Source organism: Adelges cooleyi, unplaced genomic scaffold (genome assembly GCF_023614345.1).
Source record: "Adelges cooleyi isolate 19-005CV unplaced genomic scaffold, UGA_ACOO_1.1 ACOO_flye_CR_arks_rails_tigmint_CR_PRNA_2, whole genome shotgun sequence".
Taxonomy (NCBI): domain Eukaryota; kingdom Metazoa; phylum Arthropoda; class Insecta; order Hemiptera; family Adelgidae; genus Adelges; species Adelges cooleyi.
The window spans coordinates 11,254,881-11,279,519 of NW_026095860.1; the positions used below are offsets into that span (position 1 = coordinate 11,254,881).

At 27.8% G+C, this 24,639-nt stretch overlaps 3 protein-coding genes across 4 annotated transcripts; 2 read left to right on the top strand and 1 right to left on the bottom strand.

The window, feature by feature from the left end:
• The first annotated feature begins 3,795 nt into the window (after positions 1 to 3,795).
• LOC126833731 (uncharacterized) lies at positions 3,796 to 14,763 on the top strand. Its single transcript, XM_050565236.1, has 31 exons — positions 3,796 to 3,936; positions 4,856 to 5,011; positions 5,085 to 5,153; positions 5,236 to 5,330; positions 5,492 to 5,614; positions 5,932 to 6,060; positions 6,133 to 6,270; positions 6,580 to 6,720; positions 6,820 to 6,945; positions 7,005 to 7,142; positions 7,246 to 7,356; positions 7,441 to 7,506; positions 7,564 to 7,716; positions 7,790 to 7,897; positions 7,963 to 8,160; positions 8,251 to 8,275; positions 8,346 to 8,581; positions 8,657 to 8,812; positions 9,451 to 9,559; positions 9,650 to 9,869; positions 9,956 to 10,093; positions 10,164 to 10,364; positions 10,426 to 10,536; positions 11,078 to 11,286; positions 11,376 to 11,582; positions 12,256 to 12,461; positions 12,531 to 12,628; positions 12,685 to 12,848; positions 13,135 to 13,287; positions 13,903 to 14,112; positions 14,203 to 14,763. Exons 2-31 carry the CDS (start codon positions 4,955 to 4,957, stop codon positions 14,509 to 14,511), a joined length of 4,404 nt encoding a protein of 1,467 aa, XP_050421193.1. The 5' UTR covers positions 3,796 to 3,936; positions 4,856 to 4,954; the 3' UTR covers positions 14,512 to 14,763.
• A 3,493-nt stretch (positions 14,764 to 18,256) lies between these two features.
• On the top strand, positions 18,257 to 20,889 carry LOC126833229 (DDRGK domain-containing protein 1). Of its 2 annotated transcripts, none has more exons than XM_050564426.1 (7): positions 18,257 to 18,461; positions 18,610 to 18,698; positions 18,842 to 18,946; positions 19,364 to 19,500; positions 19,687 to 19,944; positions 20,017 to 20,122; positions 20,647 to 20,889. In XM_050564426.1, the coding sequence occupies exons 2-7, from the start codon at positions 18,611 to 18,613 to the stop codon at positions 20,805 to 20,807; spliced, it is 855 nt and encodes a 284-aa protein (XP_050420383.1). In that variant the 5' UTR covers positions 18,257 to 18,461; position 18,610; the 3' UTR covers positions 20,808 to 20,889. The 2 variants fall into 2 exon arrangements, with proteins under 2 accessions (XP_050420383.1, XP_050420384.1); XM_050564427.1 differs by having other exon boundaries at positions 18,257 to 18,457.
• On the bottom strand, positions 20,833 to 24,174 carry LOC126833227 (histone-lysine N-trimethyltransferase SMYD5). The gene is made up of 9 exons (XM_050564425.1): positions 23,908 to 24,174; positions 22,914 to 23,041; positions 22,723 to 22,849; positions 22,411 to 22,520; positions 22,214 to 22,322; positions 22,029 to 22,157; positions 21,785 to 21,959; positions 21,068 to 21,290; positions 20,833 to 20,999 (listed from the first exon to the last, which is right to left on the bottom strand). Exons 1-9 carry the CDS (start codon positions 23,950 to 23,952, stop codon positions 20,885 to 20,887), a joined length of 1,161 nt encoding a protein of 386 aa, XP_050420382.1. The 5' UTR covers positions 23,953 to 24,174; the 3' UTR covers positions 20,833 to 20,884.
• Between the last annotated feature and the right edge of the window lie 465 nt (positions 24,175 to 24,639).

The window sequence follows — 24,639 nt, forward strand, 5'->3', positions numbered from 1 at the left end:
ATTTATGAACAATATTATTAACAATGTAACTTGGTTGTAATCTAAGCGTAATGTAATATTAATTGTTTAACTAAACAAAAATAAAGTCATCTGTAAAATGTCCAATAATTCACACAAATCTTTCTACTTTAATAATAAAGGCCGCTTAAAATGTATACTTAGGCTTCATATACTAAAACTATTGAACTTATTTCAGGATTAATACAATATATTTTTGTCTCAATTCAAGCTAGATACATAATAATTAATATATATATATATATATATATATATTAGGGTAGTCCTTAAATTTGGTATGGCGTTGGATGGCCGACATTCGGCTCTAAATATTAAAATATAATTCTCTAATTTTCTCAGATTTTTATTTCATTCCCTTAATCCCTGTTTGGCGTTTGCACATCAACTGTATACTGTCACTCGGCCCGGCCCACGGAGGCGACGCCGTACCGGCGCCCGGCGGCCACAGCTGAGTGTTTACATATTTTGTTGTGCAAACAGAGGACCAAGGGAATGAAATAAAAGTCTAAAAAATAAGAGAAATTTTTTAATATATGAGCCGAATGACTCTGTGACCTTTGTGCATTTTATTGATATTTCGGGATACAAATTATTTTTAGCACGTTAGGTATTCGATATTCCATAATTTGCCAAAAAAAATGTTATTACAAAATAGCATAAGAAGGATTTTCAAGTATTGAAGTATCATATTTCAGTTTTAATCTTTTTTTTTATATTGTAAAAATGTTGATTAGTTTTCAAATTAGAATTATTTAAGTTAATTAGGTATTAAAATGTTCCTTGTTTTAATCAAATAAAAAAATAAAAATTCATGTAAGTATTCGAGATTTGAGCTAAGGATTTTAAATTTTGGGGATTTCTTATTTGAATAGACTACGATAAATTTGGGGAGGGGGGTGGGTAAGCCTTAGGAAAAACCAAAAAAAAACAGGTCAGCGTGTCAAGGCATAGTGGGGACGAAACATTTAGGGGCGGGGAAATAAAGGAAAACTCTCAATAACTGTACATGTTATTCGACTTCTAACATGGTACGCTACAACTTTTTTTGTTGTTTTAAATAAAGTTGTCTGTTATCTGTTCGTTGATATATTTCATAATAATAATTAGGTAGATCTTAGAAACGTCTATTTTAAGAATTTAAGTATTTACTCGGAACTTGTGTTTGTGCAACTTTGTATAAAAAAACACTGAAATAGTTATAATATCGATAAAAAACATGTATATAATTAATAGATAAAAATACAATTTAAAAAAACTTGTAAACATTAGTTGAGTAAAGACAGAAACTTAGTTTTTATTAAACTAATAAATAGCTAGCAAAAAAAATTTTAACGAATAACAATCAATCACAATAATCAATAACAATTTTAACAATTCATTTTTAACAAAATAGTTCCTCATAAATAAAAAAATAAGACACAGGTATACACGATAAGATATATATAGAACAAATCGAAATACAATATAAAAGAAAGTGATATATATATATATATAATATATATTAGGTAGGTATATAATAAATGAAAACAAATTAATTACCAAAAAAGGATAGTCATAAAAAATAAGTTAAAATTTCAAAATGTAGTAAAAATTAACATAACATTTATTATTTAATGGTGATTTTTTCCAATTTTGACCTCAGAGCATCTACTAGTATAGTAGTATCAATATATATAGGTATATATATATATTTTATGTACGTACAATTTTCGTCATGACATTATGGGTAGAAGGGTCCAAAAAATATGTATTAAGTACATCTCGGCGAAAAAAAGTGTCTGGTTAAAGGAAAAAAGTTCCCGATTAATTTGGGCCAGTCGCAAAGTATTTTTAATGTTCCAATTAAATAACACACAAGATATCCGTTATTTTAAATTACACACAAGGGCGGATACAAAGGTCCTAAACAGAGGGGGCAATATATATATGAATAAAATAAATTAAAAAGAATAGCTAGGCATAGGAATTGTCTTATTATTAGTCGACATGAAAATTAGTTGTGTACATAAATCAGCCACTGGTGAATGTGATGTGTCTTATTGTTTTAGAAGACACCTATTTTTAATTTTGAATGAAAAACTTAGGGGTTAGGAGTAGTCAGGATTTTTAAATATTCGATTTTTTGAATTTGTATTTTCTTAAAGTATGATGTCTTGAAAACAATATCTGAAAATTTCAAGTTAATCAAAGGAATAGATAACTTGATATAAGTAATTAAATAATTTATTTTTTTATACATAAATCGAGTATAAAACTTTTAAAATGAGTTTTTCTCGAAACTATTTTTTCAAAGTCGGTGATAACTATAATTCAAAAACCACTTCACAGATTATTAAAAGCATAAAAACTAGTGCCTGATCGAAGGTTTTTTTTTTATTAAAAATTATATTTTTTATAAACAATATAATAGTGCATTTTTCCTTGAAAATCGGCGAGTAAATAATCAGAGGTCACCATTTTGTTTATTTTTCAAAAAAAAAAAAGCTTTGATCAGGCCTAGATTAACTATTTAACTAATGATTTTTTTAGGTTTGATTGATTTTAGATGATTCAGTTTTATTTTATGTTGGTCACCGCAAACACGACTTGTGAGACGGGGTCCAACAAATATAGCGATAACTTGGTCTACAATATTTTTTTTTTTTTTAATTCTTGTCAAATAAAGTTAAACCATAATGTAATAACTTTATATTATTTGTTTTATAAAATAAATTAAACTACTGTCAAAACAAAACTAATGCGGCAAGCAGCGAGGAGCGGTAAAGCCATTGTAGTACGCCGTATTAATTTAAAAATAGATCGACTTGGTGACTGGTATTATCGCAAAATCGTAGAATATAGCAGGTAATATCATATATCTTTGTATGTGTACTGTGTCAAACCCCATAAATAAACGGTTGTAGATAAAATGTGGCGACTCGGATGCCGTGATCACTATTTCAATAAAATAAAAATGGACAATTTTCAAAAGAAAAATAATAAATGTTCATGGTAAATACAATAACGACCCTCTCTCGATAACTTGCATGAACAAAATTTTAGTCACAATTAATTAATTATACAAATGGAATATTTGATACTTTTTTTTGTGAACGGGGGGTGCAATTGCCCCCTCTTGATTACACATAACTTTGCAAATTTCTTAGACTACTATCATTGAGTTTGACTTACATATGTTATTCAAATAATGATATTTGACTTGTCGATTGTCACTTGTGTACTGTGTAGTAAGTAAGTAGGTGTTCACCGCCTATATCTTTTACAATAATTAGTTTTTATTAATTTTTACCTATTGTTATTTTTTTTACATTTTCCACCTAACCGTTGAACTGATTTCTTCATTTAGCAAATCTATAGTTCAGAAACTGTACCCGAAAGGTATCATTATAAGGATTTAGGCAAAAATTAAACAAATTTACTTCCTCCTATTTAAAACCTAGATAAACACACATATAATTTACATGTTCTTCATCCTTTTTTTTAATTGTCTAATTAAGTCCAAATTATTTAATTTATTAACTAATAAATCTGTAAAAAATAATAATTTTGGGTTGACTGTTGGATCTATTCTTAAATATAGTTCCAGCTTGTATGGACATATTTTATTATCTTTATCAATTTTTTTTTTTAGTGGTCGAGTGCGGTTTGCGGGTCGCATGAGTTTATAAATAAATGGTTCATTCGCGAAACTATAACGGTATCAAGGTGGATTTATAAATCCACCTTGAACGGTATGGTTCATTGTGCATACACTGTTATCAGTATAAAGAATAAAATAAACTTTCCCGCTCATTTTGTCAAGTATTACTTTATTCGCATCGTGTGTCGATTGATTGATGATACTTTAAACTGAGAGTTGAGTCTTGACATTAGTCAGTTTTCGCCGACACGTCTTTTGTATTTTGGTTACGTTTCTGTGTAAGTATTACAGTTTTCCCTTTTATTTATAAATGTTTTTATTTTATAATTGAAAAAATAAACAAAAGGACATTTTAAATTCAAAAAAATATTAGATTTAATAACTTATTAGTGTTTTGTGTTGGTTACTTGGATTTTTTTTGTTTTATGGTACTGATTGCTTATGATGATTTTCGAGTGTATTTAAAATTGTAGTATATTTTAAAAAAAAAACTTTTCGTTAGGCAAATCTATTATACATGTAACATGAGTAATAACTGGTTTGCTCTTCTTGTTCTCCTGGCTTACTATTAGAAATTACTATTTAAATTTGTTAAAAGCATATTTTTTATATAAAAAATAAAAAAAAAATACAAAAAAGCTTAATATTTGTTGTGCATAATTTGATGAAATATGTTTAAAAAAAGGCATTATAAATCTGTTTGAATTCTTAATTTTCCCATTAAATATTAAAATATTATGCTTAGGTGTAGAACTTGAGTAAAAATATAAAAAAAGTCAAGTAAAACTTTTTATTTTAACTTTAAATGGATCATTGTATTTCTATAAGGGCAAATATGTGTTTCAATATTACCATGTGATCTTTTTTTTATTTTCACTTGACTATCTGTTTGTCTTTCAGTTTTTTCCTATCACATTTGGATATAAATTTAAACCACAATAAATTGACATATCTATCCTGTTTTTGTTCTTTTATGAAATTTATTTTTATGCGCTTTCCTTTTTTATTTCTTATATAATTTGTCTTGGTTTAAAGATTTGATTAATTTAATATATTTGTATGGTATTTATGCTAAAACCTAGCAAAATTATTTTTTTTTCTAATTATTTGAACTTACTGTACTACATAAAAGATCTTATTACCTTATTAATCAACTATTCCAATCATATGTTGTTTCTAAATTCTAATTTATTTCAGCGAACTTTTAATTCAAAGTTGTCAAGAATATTTTCTAAATATATAGTGGAGGATTTAAAATTGTTTATGTTATATTTATAAATATTGTTATGTAACATAATGGAGAACATTGAATTTTACTTCGGTTCTTCATCAAATGATCGATACGACAGAAATGTAAGATACTACAAATAGATAAAAAAAAGTTAACCTATAAGTACAAATTTTTATAAGTATGTATTTATTTCAGATTGTTAATACAAATCACAAAGAAACGAATATGAAAAGAAAATTTTCAGATTCTTACGAAGAGCATGAAGTGAGTAATTACTTGAAAACACACAATTTTTTATTTAATAACTTACATTAGTTGCATTTGCTTATTTATAACAATTTTTCAGGGGCCTTTGAATCAGACTTCAAACGATGATTTGGGCAGTTGTCATGTAAAGAAAAGATTTGCTTATTGTAAACATAGCCAGTCTACAGTTCAAAGGTAAATTAGATTATCCATTGGGTTTAATAGTTTTAGTTGTTCTAAAGTATTAATTACATCTACGCGGTAATTACTAACTATAAAAAAAAAGGGTTTTCATGCATCTAAACAATTGGTAGTCTTCTTGTATGATATGCCAATATAACGATTTAATGTTTCAGCAAAAATGATTTGAAAAACAGCGTTTTTGAATGTGAACATTGTCGTTTGGCTGATGATTCTGGTTTTGAAAATCAGAATTCTGGATTTTCATTAATTGAAGAAAGTATTGATTTTGTTAACAGGTAAATTGTAATAATGATTTTATTCTATTCAATCTTTCGATAATTCACATTATGTATCTATCTCTTCACATACATTAATGCAAATGAATAGTAAGTATGAATTCCAGGGCCCATTTTATTATAGTGATCAAGAACTTAATTTTTATTAGCATAAATGGTAATGATAAGTTGTACCATAAAAAAAGTTTCAAAATTTTCTGGAATATTTAAGTAAACTGTTCATGTAGCATGCAAACTGTCAAAAAAAAAAAGCTACAAATAATTTGTAAAAAATGGTTTGGTTATTATAATGATATTCATATATTTTTTTTTTTTAGTAATAACGAAAACTATTTTGCTGAAGGTACTGACAAAATTATTTGTGAAATTTCAGAAATTTTAAATGAAATAATTGTCATTATTGAAAAAGATACTGAATATTTTAATTTCAGCCACATTGTTGACATGTAATTACATAATTCAGTTTCATTTATCATATTTATGTTAATAGTAAAATTTATTTGTTTTCTTCTTAATAGGAGCACAATAAGTTATGTAGATATTAATAAATCAAATATCATAAAATCTGATGATAGAAATGACAATTATCAAATGAAGGATGACAATAAGTTTAGTGTTCATACATCACCAAATAATATTGTTAACTGGATAGACCCGTAAGTTAATATCTGTAATATCTGCTTTAAATACACGGAAATTATGAGGCCTATGTACAGTCAAAATGTAGATGGGATAACAAAATGGTGCTAGATGGGAGTGAGAGTTTTAAAATAAAAAAGATAACTAGTTTTAAAAATAATTTTGGGTATAGATAAAATTGTATAAAAGTATTTTGTGCTGGATATTGTAAAAATTGTATACGGTTACTGTAAATACTGCCCTCACATTCTTGTCCCCTGAAAAAAAATTTGTTTGCGGATAAATTATGAGTGGGTAGCGTCCTCTTTAAAAGGTTAATTTTTCAGTAAAAAATGTGACGAACAAGCTGACACTACAAAAATGGATGGTCAAATCTGTGTATATCCTGATTTTTTTATGGAAGTCGACGCTGAAAACAATTTAAAAAAACATTCTTCAACACAGATAGAACATTCTTCTACTATACAGTAAGGAGGCTACCTCATAATATTTATTGTTTTTCTATGTTTGCATTTATGAACTGGACTGCACATTGTGTATGTAATATAATTTGAAATGTATTGCAGTAATCAAGGATTTAAATCTATGAATGATAGTTTTGATATACTATCGCCTATAAAATTTCGAGGAGATTTGTACAACGATGATGATTGTGACAATGATATAGACGTTGAATATGAAGAAGCTAATTTGTAAAATGAATTTCAAAAAATAATTGTGTTATAAAACTAAATATCATATTTTCATTTAGAGTTCAAGAAAATATCGAGGACAGTGTTGATTTCAGCCCAATAAAGTTTAGAACAGATGTGTATAATATTGATAAAGAATCTGAAGAGGAAATTAATGCACAACACTGTATTTTGTCCAATCAAACAGAATATAAAAAGTAAAATAATATTAATTGTTCACTAGCAGTTTTTTTTTTTTTAATGTTACTTTAATAAGATGTTTTAATAAATTTCTATTGATTATAATTTACTTAAATAAAGGTGTCTTTTTATATCATCAAACGCACCTGAACAATCAACTAATAGCCCATATAAAAAAGAGCAATTAAATGAACTTTTGTTACCAACATGTTTTTATTTCGGGACTCCTATGTAAGTTTTTTCTTTTAAGAATTTATTATTCATATTTGTTAAATTATAGAGAACGCTTAAATTTATAAAGACGTTTGTTTACAGTAACAGAAATGAGAATAATACTGCAGTTGATGATTTAACAAATCTTTCAAGAAATGATATTGACGTGTAATTATATTTTTGTTTTGTAATTATCCAATATGTATCTTATGTATTTATTTTCAGAGGTAAATCTGATAATAAAGAGTTTGATCTATCCAAGTCAATAGTGGTTTGTGATATTTATGATGATCTTGCATTTGGAAACACTTCAAATTTAATAGCTATTGATAAAAATAATACCTTTTCTCAAAACGAGACCAGACTGTCGTCTAATGGGTATATACTACGATTTCATTAAAATATTGATGTAATAAACTTTAAGGAGTGTAATATTTAATTGAATTTTTAGATCTGAAAAAAATATTGCAAATAATTCTGAGAGAAATAGCCTTACTCTTCTAAACAATGACAATATAACTAATATTGCTCCTAATAATTTTTATTTTGGATCTAAAATGTACGTATACAACATTCATGTGAATTATTTTGTTTTAATAACCAATTTTGGATGATTTTGTTTAGTCCCGAAAGTTCATGTAGTGTATTTGAGTCTGACCCCATAGATAAAATGGAAGAAATTGATGACTTAACAGAAGACAAATTAAATAAAAGTAATGACAGTATCGGCCAACCCACTCTAATAGAATTTCATGAAAACATAGCTATTTTAGTACCAAAGTATTCTAGAGCTAATAGTTTTTTAAATAACTTGGATGATAGGTAAGTTAATTATTTATTTCATTTAATTTCTACTATATTAATAGTATTAATGGTTTAATGAATTATTTTTGTGTTTAAATGATTATGTAGCACACTGGTGAATGAACCTGTTGTTGTAAGTATTTAATTGTTTGAATAATTTTTAAAATAATTATTTAATTAAAATTGTATTTTAAAAAAATTAGGAGAAAAAGGATTATGAATCTTTTTACAAGTCTTTTGAAGATATGTCATTTTCATCAGACGATGATGAACTGTTGTTCAAACCCTCGCTTAATGATTTAGTAAAATATGAAGTTGAAACAGAAGCTGTCATGAAAAATATATCCAATGAGAGCATTGTAGCTAAAGGTGACAAAAACTCAGTTAATAGTGGATTTTGCAGTTCTAGTCCACAAAGACCTAATAAAAACATTTTAAGGTATATTTCTTGTTTAATTAGTTATCTTTGTTTTTTCACTGGCACTAAGTTAATACTAGAATATATTTAAGATAGTTCCAGCCGTTTTGTAAACGATTATGACAATGGTTATAATAAGTCTTTGTTTAATTGTGAATTGAGTAGTGTTGGCGAAGTATCAGATGAAGATAATAATCATAGGGTATTATCATTTCTCGATAATTGTATTGCGCCTGATTCAATTAATAATAGGTGAGTAAAAAAAAAAAAATGTACAATTTTAATTATATTCAACTATTGACAATTTATACTTAAAAGATTATTTGGTGTAAACGTCAAATTAAATTTCAATCTCATTAAAAAAAAAAAAAAAATTGTCTTATTACTTAAGTTATTATAAGGTTTAATAAACAAAGTTGTAAGAACATTTTTTACGTACAATTTTTTGTTATAATATAATATAACAATGTTCGATAAATAATTAGTTATTTTCTAACGACATACTAAACTATGAAAAATGTGTTTATTGATGCATATGGTATGGTAGTATAGAGCGTCTAACTTTGTACTACTGGTATCACTCATTTCTGCAATGCTATACAAAATTTACTAGTAGCACTCATATTTACTAGTTATTAATTTAAAACACAGTCTGATGAAGGTATTGATTGTGCTGAATCCAGCTCGACGATAGGTCGAATGCCTACCTATCCAAGCCCAGTCCGTGCAGATCTCTAATAAATAACTTTTTACGAGTTTTATAGTTTTTGAGCATAATCGAATACTCAAATACAATTCAAAATTTTGGACTGCTTAAACGTCAAAAACCTGCATACCCCTTATTATTTATAGTTATTAATAAATAGTTAATAATTTAATTATAATTCTAGTTCTAGCAGCAATAACACTTTATATGATTCTATGAATCAATCGTTATTAGCAAATAATTCTTCATCATTCCATTCAACTGTTGGCTATTCTACGAACCACAGAAATGAGGTAATACCTTATATTTGGTTAAAAAAAAAAAAATAGCCTTAGAATCGATTAGTTTTAATTTTAATACTATATTAATTTTGTCATTTACAGATGGCCACTGATAATGAAGATGAAAATTATGAGCAGTTTGAAAAAAACATGAATAAAAATAGATTTAATGCATTTCGATCTACAACTTTTGAATCGTCCTTAAAAACTTCAAAAGAATTGGCAAGTGATAAAAATGTTTTATCGGATGCAAGTAGCAAACTCAATATAGTAAATTTGAGTAAAAATAATATGTACACAATTTACGAAAATGATAATAAAGGTATTTTTTTTTTGTAATGTACAAAAGTTGTAATTAATAAAAAACGTAAGTAATTTATTAATTGCTTAAAATTATTTATACTACAGATGTACCTGATGAAAAGTGTGCTATAAGTGATTTCAAGTCTCCATTTATACCAGTTTTGGCACAATCTTTAAATGTTAAAAAAGCTCTTCTCAAGAAAGCTGCTTCTAACATCAATGTTGGTGCAATGGGCGATAAAGGTATACTCATTAATGCTTATGATATATTACATCTTATATTTAATTAATTATGAATTTATTATTATGTCAGCATATGAAACGTATCGAACACAGCAGACTCTGACATTAGACGTGTTGGAGATCTTGCACAAATCTTTGGAAACTCGTCCATCTCCTAATGTGTATTTAGATGATCCGCTAGGGTTAAATGTACCACTTATGCTCCACCAAAAACATGCCATAGCGTGGCTTATGTGGAGGGAAAGTCAAATACCCCACGGTGGAATTCTAGGTAGTTATATAGTATTAGTTTTAATATTATTGTTATTATATATTATAATGTATCTTTATAGCTGACGACATGGGTTTGGGTAAAACTCTAACAATGATTTCATTGATATTAAAAGCTTCTGAAACCGGGAAAGATAATATTATGCTGAATGAAAAAAATGCCAATGCGAGATGTAAGCTATTATGTATAAGTAAAAATTAAGGTATTAATAGGTATTCATAGTATTGAATGATGTAGCATTTATGATGTTAAGCAATAGTCTAATAAAGTATGTTTCATATAAATAAAAACTCAGGTAATAACAGAAGTTGAAAAAAAAAAATACTACAAAACTTTCTTTTAAGACCGTAAAAGAAAAAATAGAGTATTATTAAACAGCGATGAAATACACTTTTGGACATTAAAAAAATAATAAATAATGAACAAAAAAGTGTAAAAAATTTGTTTAATTTAATAATTAATAACAAATAATTTGAAACAATATAGAGTACGATAAATTATTTTTTTATTGCTAAACAAATTGGATAAAAAATTATTTAACAAACAATTACATTACATTTTTTAATGTAACCACTTGATTTTAAAATTTATAAAAAAAATTCATTATGCTATTTTTTTTTTTTTTTTTGTATTTTTTAACTATTTGCATGTTTAATGTGTATACATATATATATATATATATTATATGAACGTTTTTATATCTATTTTTTTAGCACCAACTGGAGGCACATTAATTGTTTGCCCAGCCAGCTTGATACAACAATGGGAGGTTGAGATTCTTTCTAAATTAGAATCTCAATTAATAACCGTTGGCCTATATTATGGCTCTAAGAGGAAGCATTCAGTTGAGGATTTGTTGGCAAAAAACATCATAATAACATCCTATCAAACAGTCATGTGGGACCAAAAACTTAGTACTACTGTGAGTTTAATTAGTGATATAATTTAATTAGTTATAATTTTTATTTTTTTTGTGGATAATATTTTTATGTCAATCTGTTTTTATTTTAGAGTCCTTTGTTTAAAATAAAATGGCTAAGAATAATATTAGATGAGGCGCACATTATAAGAAATAATAAGAGTTGTACCTCAATCGCCATTTGTAATTTGTCAAGTATTTTCCGTTGGGCAATAACCGGTACGCCGATTCATAACAAGGAAGCTGACTTTTATACACTATTAAAATTCATAGGGTGTAAACCGTTTGATGACTGGGGAGTAAGTTTTTTTATTTTTAATATTTTATTGAGTATACTTTACTTGAGTATATTTTATTGAGTATACAATCTGTTCAATAAGCATTTTTTTAAAACTTATTTTTACAAAGTATAACACGAGGAGGAAATCCCCTAGTATGGGCACTGGGGTCAGTAAGTCATAAATCAATATCAATAGGCTAAGTTTACTTTTTGGATATAACATAGTTTGGATTTAACAGGATATAGTTATAGTATGGTCAGTTATTTTTTATGAATTTCTAACTTAATTTTAGAAGGTTTTAATATGTCCTAGAAATATATATTCCCCAAGGATGTACCCAAGAGCCACTTAATGTTACAGGCTTAGCAAACCCTAATCTATGGCGTAGGTAAAATGACGTGCCCAGCCAGCAATCTGAAAATTATGCTATAGAAGTCACCTCTCCGACATTATTGGTCTGGAAGATCTGGCCCTCCAGGTTTGGGGGTTGAATAGACACGACAATTATATCTCAATATTACTCATTATGCAGAAGTCGAGGGAAAACCACACATTATTATTCCCAAACGAGCAACTATCTGCTCTTTAAATAATATCAACAGCACTATTATTGAGTCCGGACACTCAAGATTCAATATTTTAGAACATGCACGTTTTTAATTGTAAATTAAATATAATATTAATATTTTAGATTTGGAAACGTTGGGTTGGGAACAATGATAGAATAGGAAGCGAAAGGTTAGCGTTAATAGCTAACGTAGTAATGTTACGGAGAACAAAACAAGAACTCTCACAGTTGACATCATTTAATCTACCTACTAAAACTTTTCAAGTAGTTCCAGTAAAATTGTGTAAAGAAGAAAAGGAAGCCTATGAGCAATTATTATTATTTTCTAGGTGTGTTATTTAAATTACTAAAATTTAAATAGTGTAATTTTGATTAAAATAGCACTGATTATCTTTTAGTAATTTATTTGAAAAATACCTTATTGAAAAGGCACAAAAAGAAAATGCAGTCTATGATTATGATTTTAAACTTCATAACAACATAAAATATTTAGATGGTAAATAGTAAATAGTATAGAAATGTTCAAAAATTCAATCCAATTATTTTGTGTAGTTTTAGAACAGAAACAGGGCAAGGGTAATGTATTTAAAGGTTATCCAGAACTCCAAAAACTGTTTCAACAGCTTAAAAATATTGAAGCCGTTCAGACATTCCATATAATAGTTTTGCTACTACGTCTTCGACAAATGTGTTGCCATCCATGTTTAATAAAAGGAGTATGATACAATTATTACAAATTTTTATAATTTCCATTAAGTTAACAACTAAAAAATAAGTATGTATATGTTACATACAATGCAGTGTTACGATGCAAAAAAATGAAGATATTAATTTTGTGAACAATTTTATCCATTTTCAGCAAGCCTTTCTTTACTTTTTATACAAATTATTTTATGTTTGCAAGAGGTGTAAGAAAATATGAATTTTGCATTTTTTTAAAATAATTTTAGCTTTTTTCCAGATAAGTTAAATTAATTAATGTGTTGGTTAATATTTATCTAGAAAGTAGAATCAAATGATTTGATAAAGAGTGAATGTCCAGATACTGACTCAAATGTTAAGGATTTAAATGAATTTAGTTTATCCGAAGAGCAAGATGACAACAAATTATGTAGTGGAAGTAAGATTTTTGAAGAAACTTGGATTAGTTCAAAGGTATGTCAACTTTTGTTTTGAAAAGCATGATTACTTAATAAGTATAATATGTTAAGTACCATAATACGGTTATTTGTTATGACAGTTGCGTAATTCTGAAATTGCTGAATGGTAATTTGGGGTTTTTATTTAATACTAACTTATAAAAACAAATCTATTTAAACTCTAATATTATTATTAAATTAAAAATTAATAACATTAAATTTATTTATTTCCTCAGTCATTTTATTACTCCTAGTAAACTTATTGTTGTATGATGTATAATTAGTGTGTGCTTCAAGAAAGATGTATTTTGATAATGACAATATTCGATTGTTAAAAATTTATTTTTTTATAAGAACTAATATTACAACCCATTAGTATATTCAGGTTTTTTTTCAGTTTCAACATTTTTATAAAAAATAGAAGTTGCTTATATATTTTCATTATGATATTCAGTCAGTTTATTAATATTATACATGACCCTGACTGGATTTACACAAGCTACATGCAATTTTGTCGGATCATCTTGTTACATAATATATAATAATTAATATATCTCAAACAATATTATTTCATCTTGAGAAATGTACTTGTGAAATAACTAATGGCTAGGGTACATTTTGTTTATTTTAGATTAAGGCCGTTTGTGAATTGGTCAAGGAAAAAGTATTGGGCACTGATGACAAAGCAATTATTGTTTCTCAATGGCCAAGTATGTTACATCTCGTACGTAATCGGTTGTTGCTGTATAACGTAGAAATGGATTTATACACTGGAGCCGTTCCTATAATGGCTAGAAGTAAAGTAATGAATAGGTTTAACGATCCCAATGGTGGACCAAAGGTAATTTATTTTTTCAATTGGTAGTGCACTACATTTTTCTTTTGAAAAAAATTGTTTGTAAAACAAAATTTATATTTTTTCACAATGTAGATATTGTTGTTGTCGTTAACTGCTGGTGGCGTTGGGCTCAATCTAGTCTCTGCCAATCACATGTTTTTGGTAGATATCCATTGGAATCCTCAGCTAGAGGCACAAGCTTGTGACCGCATCTATAGAGTAGGTCAGACAAAGCCTGTTTACGTGTATAAGTTTATATGTACTGACACTATAGAAACATCAATTCAAGCGCTTCAAAATAAAAAATTAGAAATTGCTGAAAATTTATTCCATGGAACTAACAAAGCAGCATCATCAAAATTATCGCTTAATGATCTTATGGAAATATTTAAAGTTAAATAATTAAAGTTGTTTTTATTATATTTTGTTTTCCCAAACGAGTCATATTACCAAAGCAAGTTAGCTTCCAACGGTTTACCAAAGTTTGTTTATTATATTTTTTTTGTTATTCTAAAATGTGACTTTAAGGTATAAATATAATTATTATTCATGTTATACTTGTATAATGTATTCCTAGAAATAGAGTTATTTTACTAAAATTTGTTATAAGTTTTTTTGTTTTGTTCAAATAGAAATCAATGTACAACTTTTAAGATCAAGTTTTGTTATTTTTTTATACTTATTTGATGAAATTATTATTCATATATAACTGTTTGTTGTTGATATTTAATGGTTTATATAAAAATAAAATTCCATTTTCAGTTAGTTTTGCTTATGTTGGAGTTATAAGTTGTGATTTAATACAAAGTTCATGATTTAAATTTACCTTTAGTAAATAGTTAACTATAAGAGGCTTGAAAATAGGCCAAATTGTATGAATTTTGAGGTCACTATTTCAAATTTATTATAATACTATAAAAACTGATACCAGAGAGAGGGTGATAAAATAATTTATTTTTTGACAATATATTAGGCTATAATAAATATATTTTAAATTTCTAGCTAGTAAGTTCATAATAAGTCAATATTTTACAGATAGCTTAATTAGGCATGAACTGTCCCAAATTAAATAAATTCAGTGGTTCAAAACGTATTTAATTATGTATTATTCACATTTTTAGACTGGAATTTTTTTTTGGCCGCCGACGACTAGATGTTGGCTTTGTTCGACTTTATACTTTTTTGATGTCTAAATCCTAAAATTGCATCTTAACTTACAACCCCAACCCCGGGAGGAAGCGGGGTTGTCAAAATTTGGGTTAGAAGTCATGTATGCATGCTTTATCAATATTATATAGAAATTTCGACTTGCTCCGGCCGTTTTTCGCGAAGATATAGCAAAGCAAAAGTTGACAGTTGAAAAAACTATTAGTTAAAAAAAAAAATCAAACCATGTGTTTTAGTGTAAGACATAGGCTAATATAACCTGACAAATGTTGTGTTTACAAAATGAAACGACAGTTGAAAATTATTGTACCGAATCTATATCTTTTACATAAAATAGAACCAAAAAATATAAACTAATATTAGTACGATTTATATGTTTGAAAATGGCGTACTATAATAATTCTATTTGGATGGTCATGATATTGCCAATCGTTGGCTTACCGAGTGCATTACCCACAGACAATGAAATGGACTTACCTGAAGAAAATTTAATTATATTCAAGCGCTCAACAGAGGAAGTTTTGCCAGTCCCAAAATAGATATAACGGAATTTGGTGTATTGTATGAAGTAAGAAAGATTCTATTAAGAACTGAACGAGAACTTGATTGTAATTTTACGTATGATATGTTAGTTTTTATGAATTTAATGACTCCAGAAAATTACACGAATGAGAATTTAAATAACAGTGTTGACAATGCGTGCTCAAATTGAGCTCAGCATATGTACAGGGTCCGGTAAAAAAACCTCCCTTATTTAGAAATGACACTGTGTGAGTTGTGGTGGTGGTACAACGGTGGAGGGGGTATCGATCGATAGCTGTATACATGCCATTTTCTTCTGACCTTACCTAAACCAGTTTGCTAGGAACCATGATAAGGGAGAAGTCTGGTTCCAACAAGACGGTGCCACAGGTTACACTTTGCGCCGTTTACTTTTAACTTTCGAGAATGGCCATAGCTCTTCGTGTCATTTCCGGTGTAATGGCAGCCACTGCCTGTTTGATTGCCTTCTTAAGTCCCCAAAGAAAAAAACCACAAGGGGATAAATCAAGTGACCTTGGCGGTTAGGTGATGTCTCCTTGCTAGGGAGCGCCGCGAAGTGTAACCTGTGGCACCGTCTTGTTGGAACCAGACTTCTCCCTCATCATGATTCCTAGCAATTGGTTTAGATTAGGTCAGAAGAAATTGGCATGTATACAGCTATCGATCGATACCCCTTCCACCGTTGTACCACCACCACAACTCACACAGTGTCATTTCTAAATAAGGGAGGTTTTTTTGCCGGACCCTGTAGTTGAACGCTAGAATTAATTGTGACTTCTCCTTAAGGGAAATTTTCGTACTCTTCGTGGATGTTTTATTTTTACATGAAAAAAAATAACGATGTTGTTGAATATATAGCTGGCTACATTGCTCGAAAGCTACGCAAAAAGATTATATGTAATAAATGCACTGCAACTTTAGTTAGAGGTCAAAGTGAAACAGAATCACTAATAAGTATAAAAACCCGTGGTGGATTAATATATCCATCAGTGGACCTTATATATTTATGTAAAGTTGGTGAAAATTTTTTTAAAATGTACAAAAATAAACTTTGGCCAATACCAAATAATTAAATAAATTTTTTAATTATAAAAGCCACCTCCCAAATTAATTTTAACAACATTTTCGTATCCCTAAATACACATATTTTTAATCAAGACCCAATAAATAACCATCTACTACAACTCATCCATCTAATATTTCAAAGTTATTTTAGAGTCCGGGTCCATTATTATACGTTAAGTGAAAGTCAGCCGAAAAATCGAATTAGGTCCCACTTAACAAAAACTATTCACTTCAAAAATCAGTAAAATGTATTGTTCCTTTTTTTATATATTTTTATTATTATTACCTATTATTATTTATCATTATTTTTTGTATAGTTATTAAACTTTGCGATTTTATTATTACTATTATTATCCATTATTATTTTTTGTATTATTATTAAACTTTGTGATTTTTTTTTATATTTATTATATATTGGTCGTAACTTGAAAAAGAAACAAATAAGTAGTGATTTTACAAAACCTAGTGAATTTGTTTAAACTTAGATGCAGATCTGTGATTCAATAAATTGTCTATTGAGTTTGTAAAGAAAAACTATTTTTCAAAACATACTTACACGTTTTATAAAAAGTAAAACAGAATGTTCATTGATAAAATTTGAATGAAATTGTAATGTCTTTTCAATTTTTATTCCATGGTCAACCTAACAACCATCTATCTCTTTCTAACGTTGTTAATAACGCGGCAGTAAAGGCGGGGTGTGTGGGAGGCGCGGTCCATATCTTTATAGGTCTATGATTCTGTGGCATAGATATATATAATAAACTAGATTGCTAACTGTACATGCCACCAAAAGAGAAGATTGAAGCAGCCACTTTCCGACATTTCGGTGGAAATTAGAACCTTATCATGCAAGAATAATATATTATGTTTATAACAATCACATATATATATATATATAATATTGATATAATAATATATACAGATGTATTTTATATGCATTGATAACACACATAAATCCCACCAGAATGGCGGACCGTCGGCTTCAATTCTTATCGCTAGTTAGCAATCTAGTTTATTATATATACCTGTGTTCTGTGGTGATCACAGATATATATAATAAACTAGATTGCTAACTGGCGATAAGAATTGAAGCCGACGGTCCGACATTCTGGTGGAATTTATGTGTGTTATTAATGCATATAATATACATCTGTATATATTATTATATCAATATTATATATATATATATATATGTGATTGTTATAAACATAATATATTATTCTTGCATGATAAGGTTCTAATTTCCCACCAAGATGGCTGATACTGCGTATCACCGATCACGACAGTTGACATCATACCTATCTATTTAGTCAGGAGCACGGTTGTCTAGTAGACAACCGTGGTCATGAGATTATGTATTATTTAATTATATTCATTTAATATTTAATATTATATTTACTATTAATATTTTATTTATTTTAATATTAGTATTATATTATTAATGTTTTATGCTTAATTTAATCTATGGTATAAGGTCTAAGGTTGCAACCCAAAATTTCTATTATCTTTTATGATCGTGGCTATGATAATGATTATTGATATGATTTGAGAAATAAAAAAAATGTAACCTGTAGGTAATTATTAATTAAATATACTTATTTTTATTTCAAATGTTTCATATTTATTTATAATTGCAATTACTCGTAAAAATTAAAAATATACACACTTATAAAAAATACTAAAAATATCCACGTTATATAAATTAAATTAAATTTTTTTTAGTATGGACCTTACTGTATTATTAGCTATTTTTTCTGCATCTGTCATTGTAGGACTATTTGGTTTTGTATTTCGATACAAATTTTTCAAAAGTATGTATTAAATATTAATTACTGCTTACATAAAAATCAGTTAACTTGTTTAGTACCTTTTTATTTATTTTTTTGTTTTTTATAGCTAAAATAATAAAATATATTTTTTTGACTCGGACATTACCCAAATTGTTTTTTACTAGGTGAACTAGATAAAAATATTGAAGTTGAAACTGTGAATAGACCAAGGACTGGAATTCGTGGACAAAATCGAAATGCAATTCGGCGTAACGCTCGTAATATTTTAGGTAATGTCGAATTTTTGTGGAATTGTTATCAATATAGAATTTTTTTTTTTTTAATTAAAAATATTTTGCATTTTGCCCTTTTTTCAAATATTATTATATAAATAAATCTTGACTTTATTATATTTAAATGAGCCAAATTTAATTTGTTGTTAAAAGTATTTCTATAGATTTTATTGTGGTTTTTAATGCTCATTATGATCATTCTTGTTTTCCAAGTGTTATCAATTATAACATTGGCTTTCATAGACTTAAAGTAAATTGTTTTGAAATAAGGAAACAGATGTTCTTCCGGGACCCAAACATGGCTGAAGCCCCTGCTACATTTTCGGTTTTTTGTGGTCCTGGCCAGTCTAACCCTGACTGTAATTTTTATGTTTATGTGATTATAATTTATTTATTTCTAATTTCATTTTATAGAACCTAGGAATGATAATGCTATAGTAGAAGATGATGACGATGAAACCCCAGTAGATACCACAGTTATTGATCCAAAATTAGGGACAAAAAAACGTGCAAAACTAGAAGCTAAAGCAGAGAAAAAAATTAAGCGAGAAGTAATCAATTAGGATTTAAATAATTTATATAATTAAAAAATATGTTATATTTTAAGTATAAAAATGCATCTTATCTTCTAAAATAAGTCTGAAACAAAATTGTTGGTATTTTATTTTTTTTGTGGTTGATTAATCTGACAGCGTTAGATGTACCAAAATGATAATAATCAATTTACATATGTTTAGGCAGAGTTAAAAGATCGTGAAGATCGTAAAAAACAACAAGAAGCTGAAGAAGCAGAAAGAAAAGCTCGTGAGGATCATGAACGACGACAGGAACAAGAACGGTTAGCTGTTGAAAAAAGATTAGCCGAAGAAAAAGCTAAACGAGAACATGAGGAGTATTTGAAATTAAAAGAAACTTTTAGCATAGAAGAAGAAGGATTTGAGGAAACCTTGGATGACGAAGGAGCTACATTATCTCAGTTTATTAACTATATCAAAGTAAAATACATTTTTATTTTGTACTTAGTCATATTCATTGCTAAAGGTATTTTTTTTTTAAATTGTTTTTAGGAAAATAAAGTTATTATACTTGATGAGTTAGCTATGGAGTTTAAATTAAAAACACAAGTTGCTATTGATAGAATACAAAATTTACTAGACAACGGTTCGTTAACAGGTAAATTAAAAAAATGGATGAAATTTTATATTGATTACATTTAATGAATAATCTAAATAAAATATATTGTTTCTCGGAAAATCAATAATACACTTTAAACCAACTTTGCTAGAATCTGACAATGACCACAATAACGTTGAGCGTTACTTAACAAAAAAAAATCGATTGCACTTGTTGCACGGTATCTTTTTTTATAAGTTTATTAGCATATGGGGCCATTGTACAATTCGACAAATTTTATTTAGTGTATAGAGTTTAACCAAATAAGAGTTTTGAGTGGTGCTAATAGCAGCAAACAGGAAGAGTGTATTGAATGATGAAATAGTTTAGAGTTGGATGTTATACAGCTCTGATTCATTGATATACTAGTCTAAAATATCAATAGTTTTCATTAGGAAATAACCAAGGGAAAAAAACATGTACACGTTTCTTTAGAGTTAAAGACTGAATTTATTTTAAATATTTATTTACCAATTACTTATTGTACGATCTAAAATAATGACACTGATTTTAATGTTTTTTAGGGGTAATCGATGATCGTGGAAAATTCATATTTATATCACAATATGAACTTGATGCAGTAGCTTCGTTCATCAAAAAACGCGGACGGGTATCATTAACTGAATTGGCAGAGCATAGTAACAACTTAATTGTTTTAGAAAAATCAGTTACTTCAGTAATATAAAACATCGAAAATAACTATTATTCAGTTCTTGTTACTTTTTTTTATTTTCAAAAATAATAACAATATACTATTTATATTTAAACGCCATAGTCTTCACCTTCATCCATTTCTTTATCTTCGTCACTAGTTTCATCAGGGTCGTTTGCTTGTTCTTCACATTTCATACATCGACATGTAAATACATAATTTTCTCTTTGGAAAAATAGTGAAATTTATTACTACAAGTATATCAGTTATATTATATAAATGTAATAACTTACTGTAAATATTTTTGTCTGGTGTGTCTACTATGATCCAGTTCGCAAGGAGCAATATAACTAGTATTAATTTCATCTCCTGGTTCAATTGAGCGTACGGCAACTAACCGCAAAATATGATTTCCATTAAAAACACTTGCGGCATTAGGATAACAACTATGGTTGATTGAGCTGTGCTCTTGAAATAATGCTGAACCTTCATTATCCAAAAAATCTATACCCACCGCTGTATGCAACAAAACACAAGCGTTATTTTGTAACAATATGTAATATATATAGTAATTAATGGTTAGGTAACATTAAAGTTAACATTGATGGTGACATAGTTTAAAGAGTTTTTATGGTTTTTTAATTACAGCTTAACGACCAGGGTCGTTGACTTCTATTTAACTTATTTTGATTACAAGGTAACAAGACAATTTTTTAACATTTTTAATTCTTATTTTTTAATACAAATTTTTGTGTTACATTATTATTATGCAGTTTGTTTATTTTAACATTATTTGTTATTACCAATATTTAATGATTTTCAACTTTTTACATGCATGTTAATATACAGATCATTAAAAAATAAGAGAAGCAACAAAATATGAATCGTTAACTGCAAAAAGAAGACAAGTCCATTTTTAATAATTTTTATTTTATTATCATTTTGTACTAAGCACTAAATCTCTTTTGCTTTGTCACCCTTCATAGTAAAAAATACATTCTGTATAATACCTTGTTCCATCACATTGTATGCATTATCCTCAAAATGTTCAAAGTTTTCCAACTGCTCAGGAGAAAGCGATTTCTTGCAAACATTTGACCAACGCTGAAATGCACTCGTTCCAACTCCTTGGCCGTTTGTACCAATCAAAGCCAATAATGATTTAAAACCATTAGGCGTTAACCACTAAGTCAATACATTTTTCAATTTAATATGTATGCATGGGTTAATAAATTAAATATGTTCAAGTCTTACATGACTGGTTTCTCTAACTGACAAAGATTTCAAAACACCATAACGTAGCTGTTCAATTTGTTCTGCAAACTTCTCTCCCAACATTTTATGCACTAGTCTCTCATTTTCATTTTCTGTTCGATGACAAAACTAAATATTTTATCGTAGGTATTGTTTTTAAAATAGTTTTGTAAGATAATACATACATTAGAAATTATTTCGTTGGCTTGCTGAGGCGATGGCGATAACTCTATTGTAGCCAATAAACGGCATAACAGCATAATGTTGTGACTTTCTGGGGGATAGTGCATAGTCCTAAATAAAATATGCTCAGTTTTAGGAAATTGTTATACCGTTGTGTGATAGTAATAACACTTGTATAAAAGCATAAATCTAGATTTACCTCCATAATTCTTCCAACTGATGCAATGGATCACTTTTATCAGGCCTGCAAAGAAGCTGATGATATTGATTGTAGGCACTTTCTAAACATTTATGACTGCAATAATATACCTTAAAGAAAATTGTTTTATTATAATTTGTATCACATTATTAGTTTTCAAAATATTTTACAGTTTTTTATTCATAAACTTAATTTTTGACAGCAAATAAAAATTAAATTTAGTAAAAAGGGTCCAAATTTGTATATATATGTTAAATAATTTTATACGTATAATTAATGCTGCATTAAGAAAATCATGCCGATAATACTAACTTTACAAAATTCACACTGAACATGACTTTTCACATTATCCTTTGTGGGACAAAACTCCTCATAAGGAACTTCTGTAATTTCATAATTTGTTAATCTGCCTATATTTTCCTTAACAGTTTCTAGAGGACTAAATAAAATAATAAAATGATTAATATTTAGTTTTATTAATAATCTGATTGTACTGAAAATACCTTAAACAATGGTCGCATGCTCGATAACCGTAAAGACGGTTCCAAGAAAATTGACAAGATACAAATGGAGTTTCTTCAAAAATCAATTCATCTGGCTCAAAGTGTTTAGTTGCAAATAAACATTTACCCTGAAAAAAAGGATGTCTTAAATTAACTTATATGTCATACAAATTAATGAAAAGAAATATTGTATGAAAAAACTATGTTCATAACAAATCCAAAAACAAGTTGTTTAAGCCTGAAAAATACACTTTTTAAATGTAATGTAACTCCCCTTACAATAGTAATGAAACAAATAGTTGTCAGGGAAACAATTTAAACAAATTGTACTTGAAGTTTTTACAAAAATATTTATTTTTATTAAATAAAAACAAATTATTTTTCTGTTTTCTAAGTGGGTAGACATTTCCTCATTATTCCCTATGATGCTTTACCACTTTTTAAAGAAAATTCACATACTATACCCTTCAAAACAGCAATGTTGAAGAAAATAATGTATGTTAGTTTAACAAATTTTTAAAACATTAAAATATGGTCTACCAACAGTAATGCTGATAGGGTGGCTAAAACAAAGTCTTAAGTATTAGCTAATATCAATCATGAAAATTTGAGTTAAGATAGCCTATACTTATACACACAGGTAGAATAGGTATATTACATGTCTTGCACCGTTAAAGAATCCTACCTACCTATGAATATTTTGACAAGTTTCTAATAAAATTATAGGGTAGTCCAATACAAGGGTCCCAATCAAAGAGTTCATTAGGTTTTTCCTGCAATACCAAAAAATTATTTGAGGACGTTGTTATAACAATAACAATTATATAAATGAGATGCTACTGATCATACTATATTTGATGTCAGTTACAAGTAAAAATAAGATAAATACCATTTGCTTCTTATTCAAGTTGCAAATATTTTATGGATTCTGCAGAAGGATCAGCAGATTTTATAATAAAAATCACAGAATAATTTTTCTTATTATTAGACTTACTTTAATAGGATCTATTTGTTTAACGTAACCTTTATCACCTTCCATTTTTTTAAACTAAATTTTAATTAAAAATTTTGGATAAATGTAGTCAATCTACTACTACTGTAAGCTTTCTAATTGATTGATTTATTATAAGTTTTATATAAACGGTGCGTTTGGAAATAAAAACTTAATTTAAAATTAAAAATTATTAGAAGAAGTAGGTATAATCGTAGTACTTTTCGAACGAAGTAGCAGGTATCAATATATACCTAACATTCAATAAAACGAGGGACTTTTGTTAGGTTAAGAGCAATAAGCATAATAATGTACTCAATTCGCCGAGAGCATAGGATAAGTGCGCAGAAACGAAAACGCTTTACTGTCATGTGCGGGCACGCATACAGGAGTAATGCGTTTTGATTTCTGCGCTTACCTATATTCTCAGCGAACGGTGTATAGACTGTAACCTATACTATGTGTAGATGTCTATGGTAAAGAGATATAAAACATATTATTGTACACCGGTATGCACTGTTGGCTAATTCAATCGGATCGTATACAAAATAAAAATGTTTATTCAGCTTATAAATAAATGCTGACGAACACAAATTTTTTTTTTATTAAACGTAAAAAATTATAATCATTTAGTTGTTAGTTTTAATTTATTCTTCGTGCAAATGCAAATTGAAAAGCTACCCCGCGGAGTGGAATTTCAACGCTTTTGATTGGCCACTGAATGTAAACAAGGTA

Coding starts and splice junctions, on each gene's coding strand:
- LOC126833731 (XM_050565236.1), top strand. CDS start 4,955: ATGGAGAACATTGAATTTTACTTCGGTTCTTCATCAAATGATCGATAC. Junction 6,946..7,004: donor GAATATGAAGAAGCTAATTT/GTAAAATGAATT, acceptor ATTTTCATTTAG/AGTTCAAGAAAATATCGAGG. Junction 7,357..7,440: donor TTTTATTTCGGGACTCCTAT/GTAAGTTTTTTC, acceptor GTTTGTTTACAG/TAACAGAAATGAGAATAATA.
- LOC126833229 (XM_050564426.1), top strand. CDS start 18,611: ATGGACCTTACTGTATTATTAGCTATTTTTTCTGCATCTGTCATTGTA. Junction 18,947..19,363: donor TAACGCTCGTAATATTTTAG/GTAATGTCGAAT, acceptor TTCATTTTATAG/AACCTAGGAATGATAATGCT. Junction 20,123..20,646: donor AGACAACGGTTCGTTAACAG/GTAAATTAAAAA, acceptor AATGTTTTTTAG/GGGTAATCGATGATCGTGGA.
- LOC126833227 (XM_050564425.1), bottom strand. CDS start 23,952: ATGGAAGGTGATAAAGGTTACGTTAAACAAATAGATCCTATTAAA. Junction 22,323..22,410: donor CAGTTGGAAGAATTATGGAG/GTAAATCTAGAT, acceptor TATTTTATTTAG/GACTATGCACTATCCCCCAG. Junction 22,158..22,213: donor CCAACGAAATAATTTCTAAT/GTATGTATTATC, acceptor TAAAATATTTAG/TTTTGTCATCGAACAGAAAA.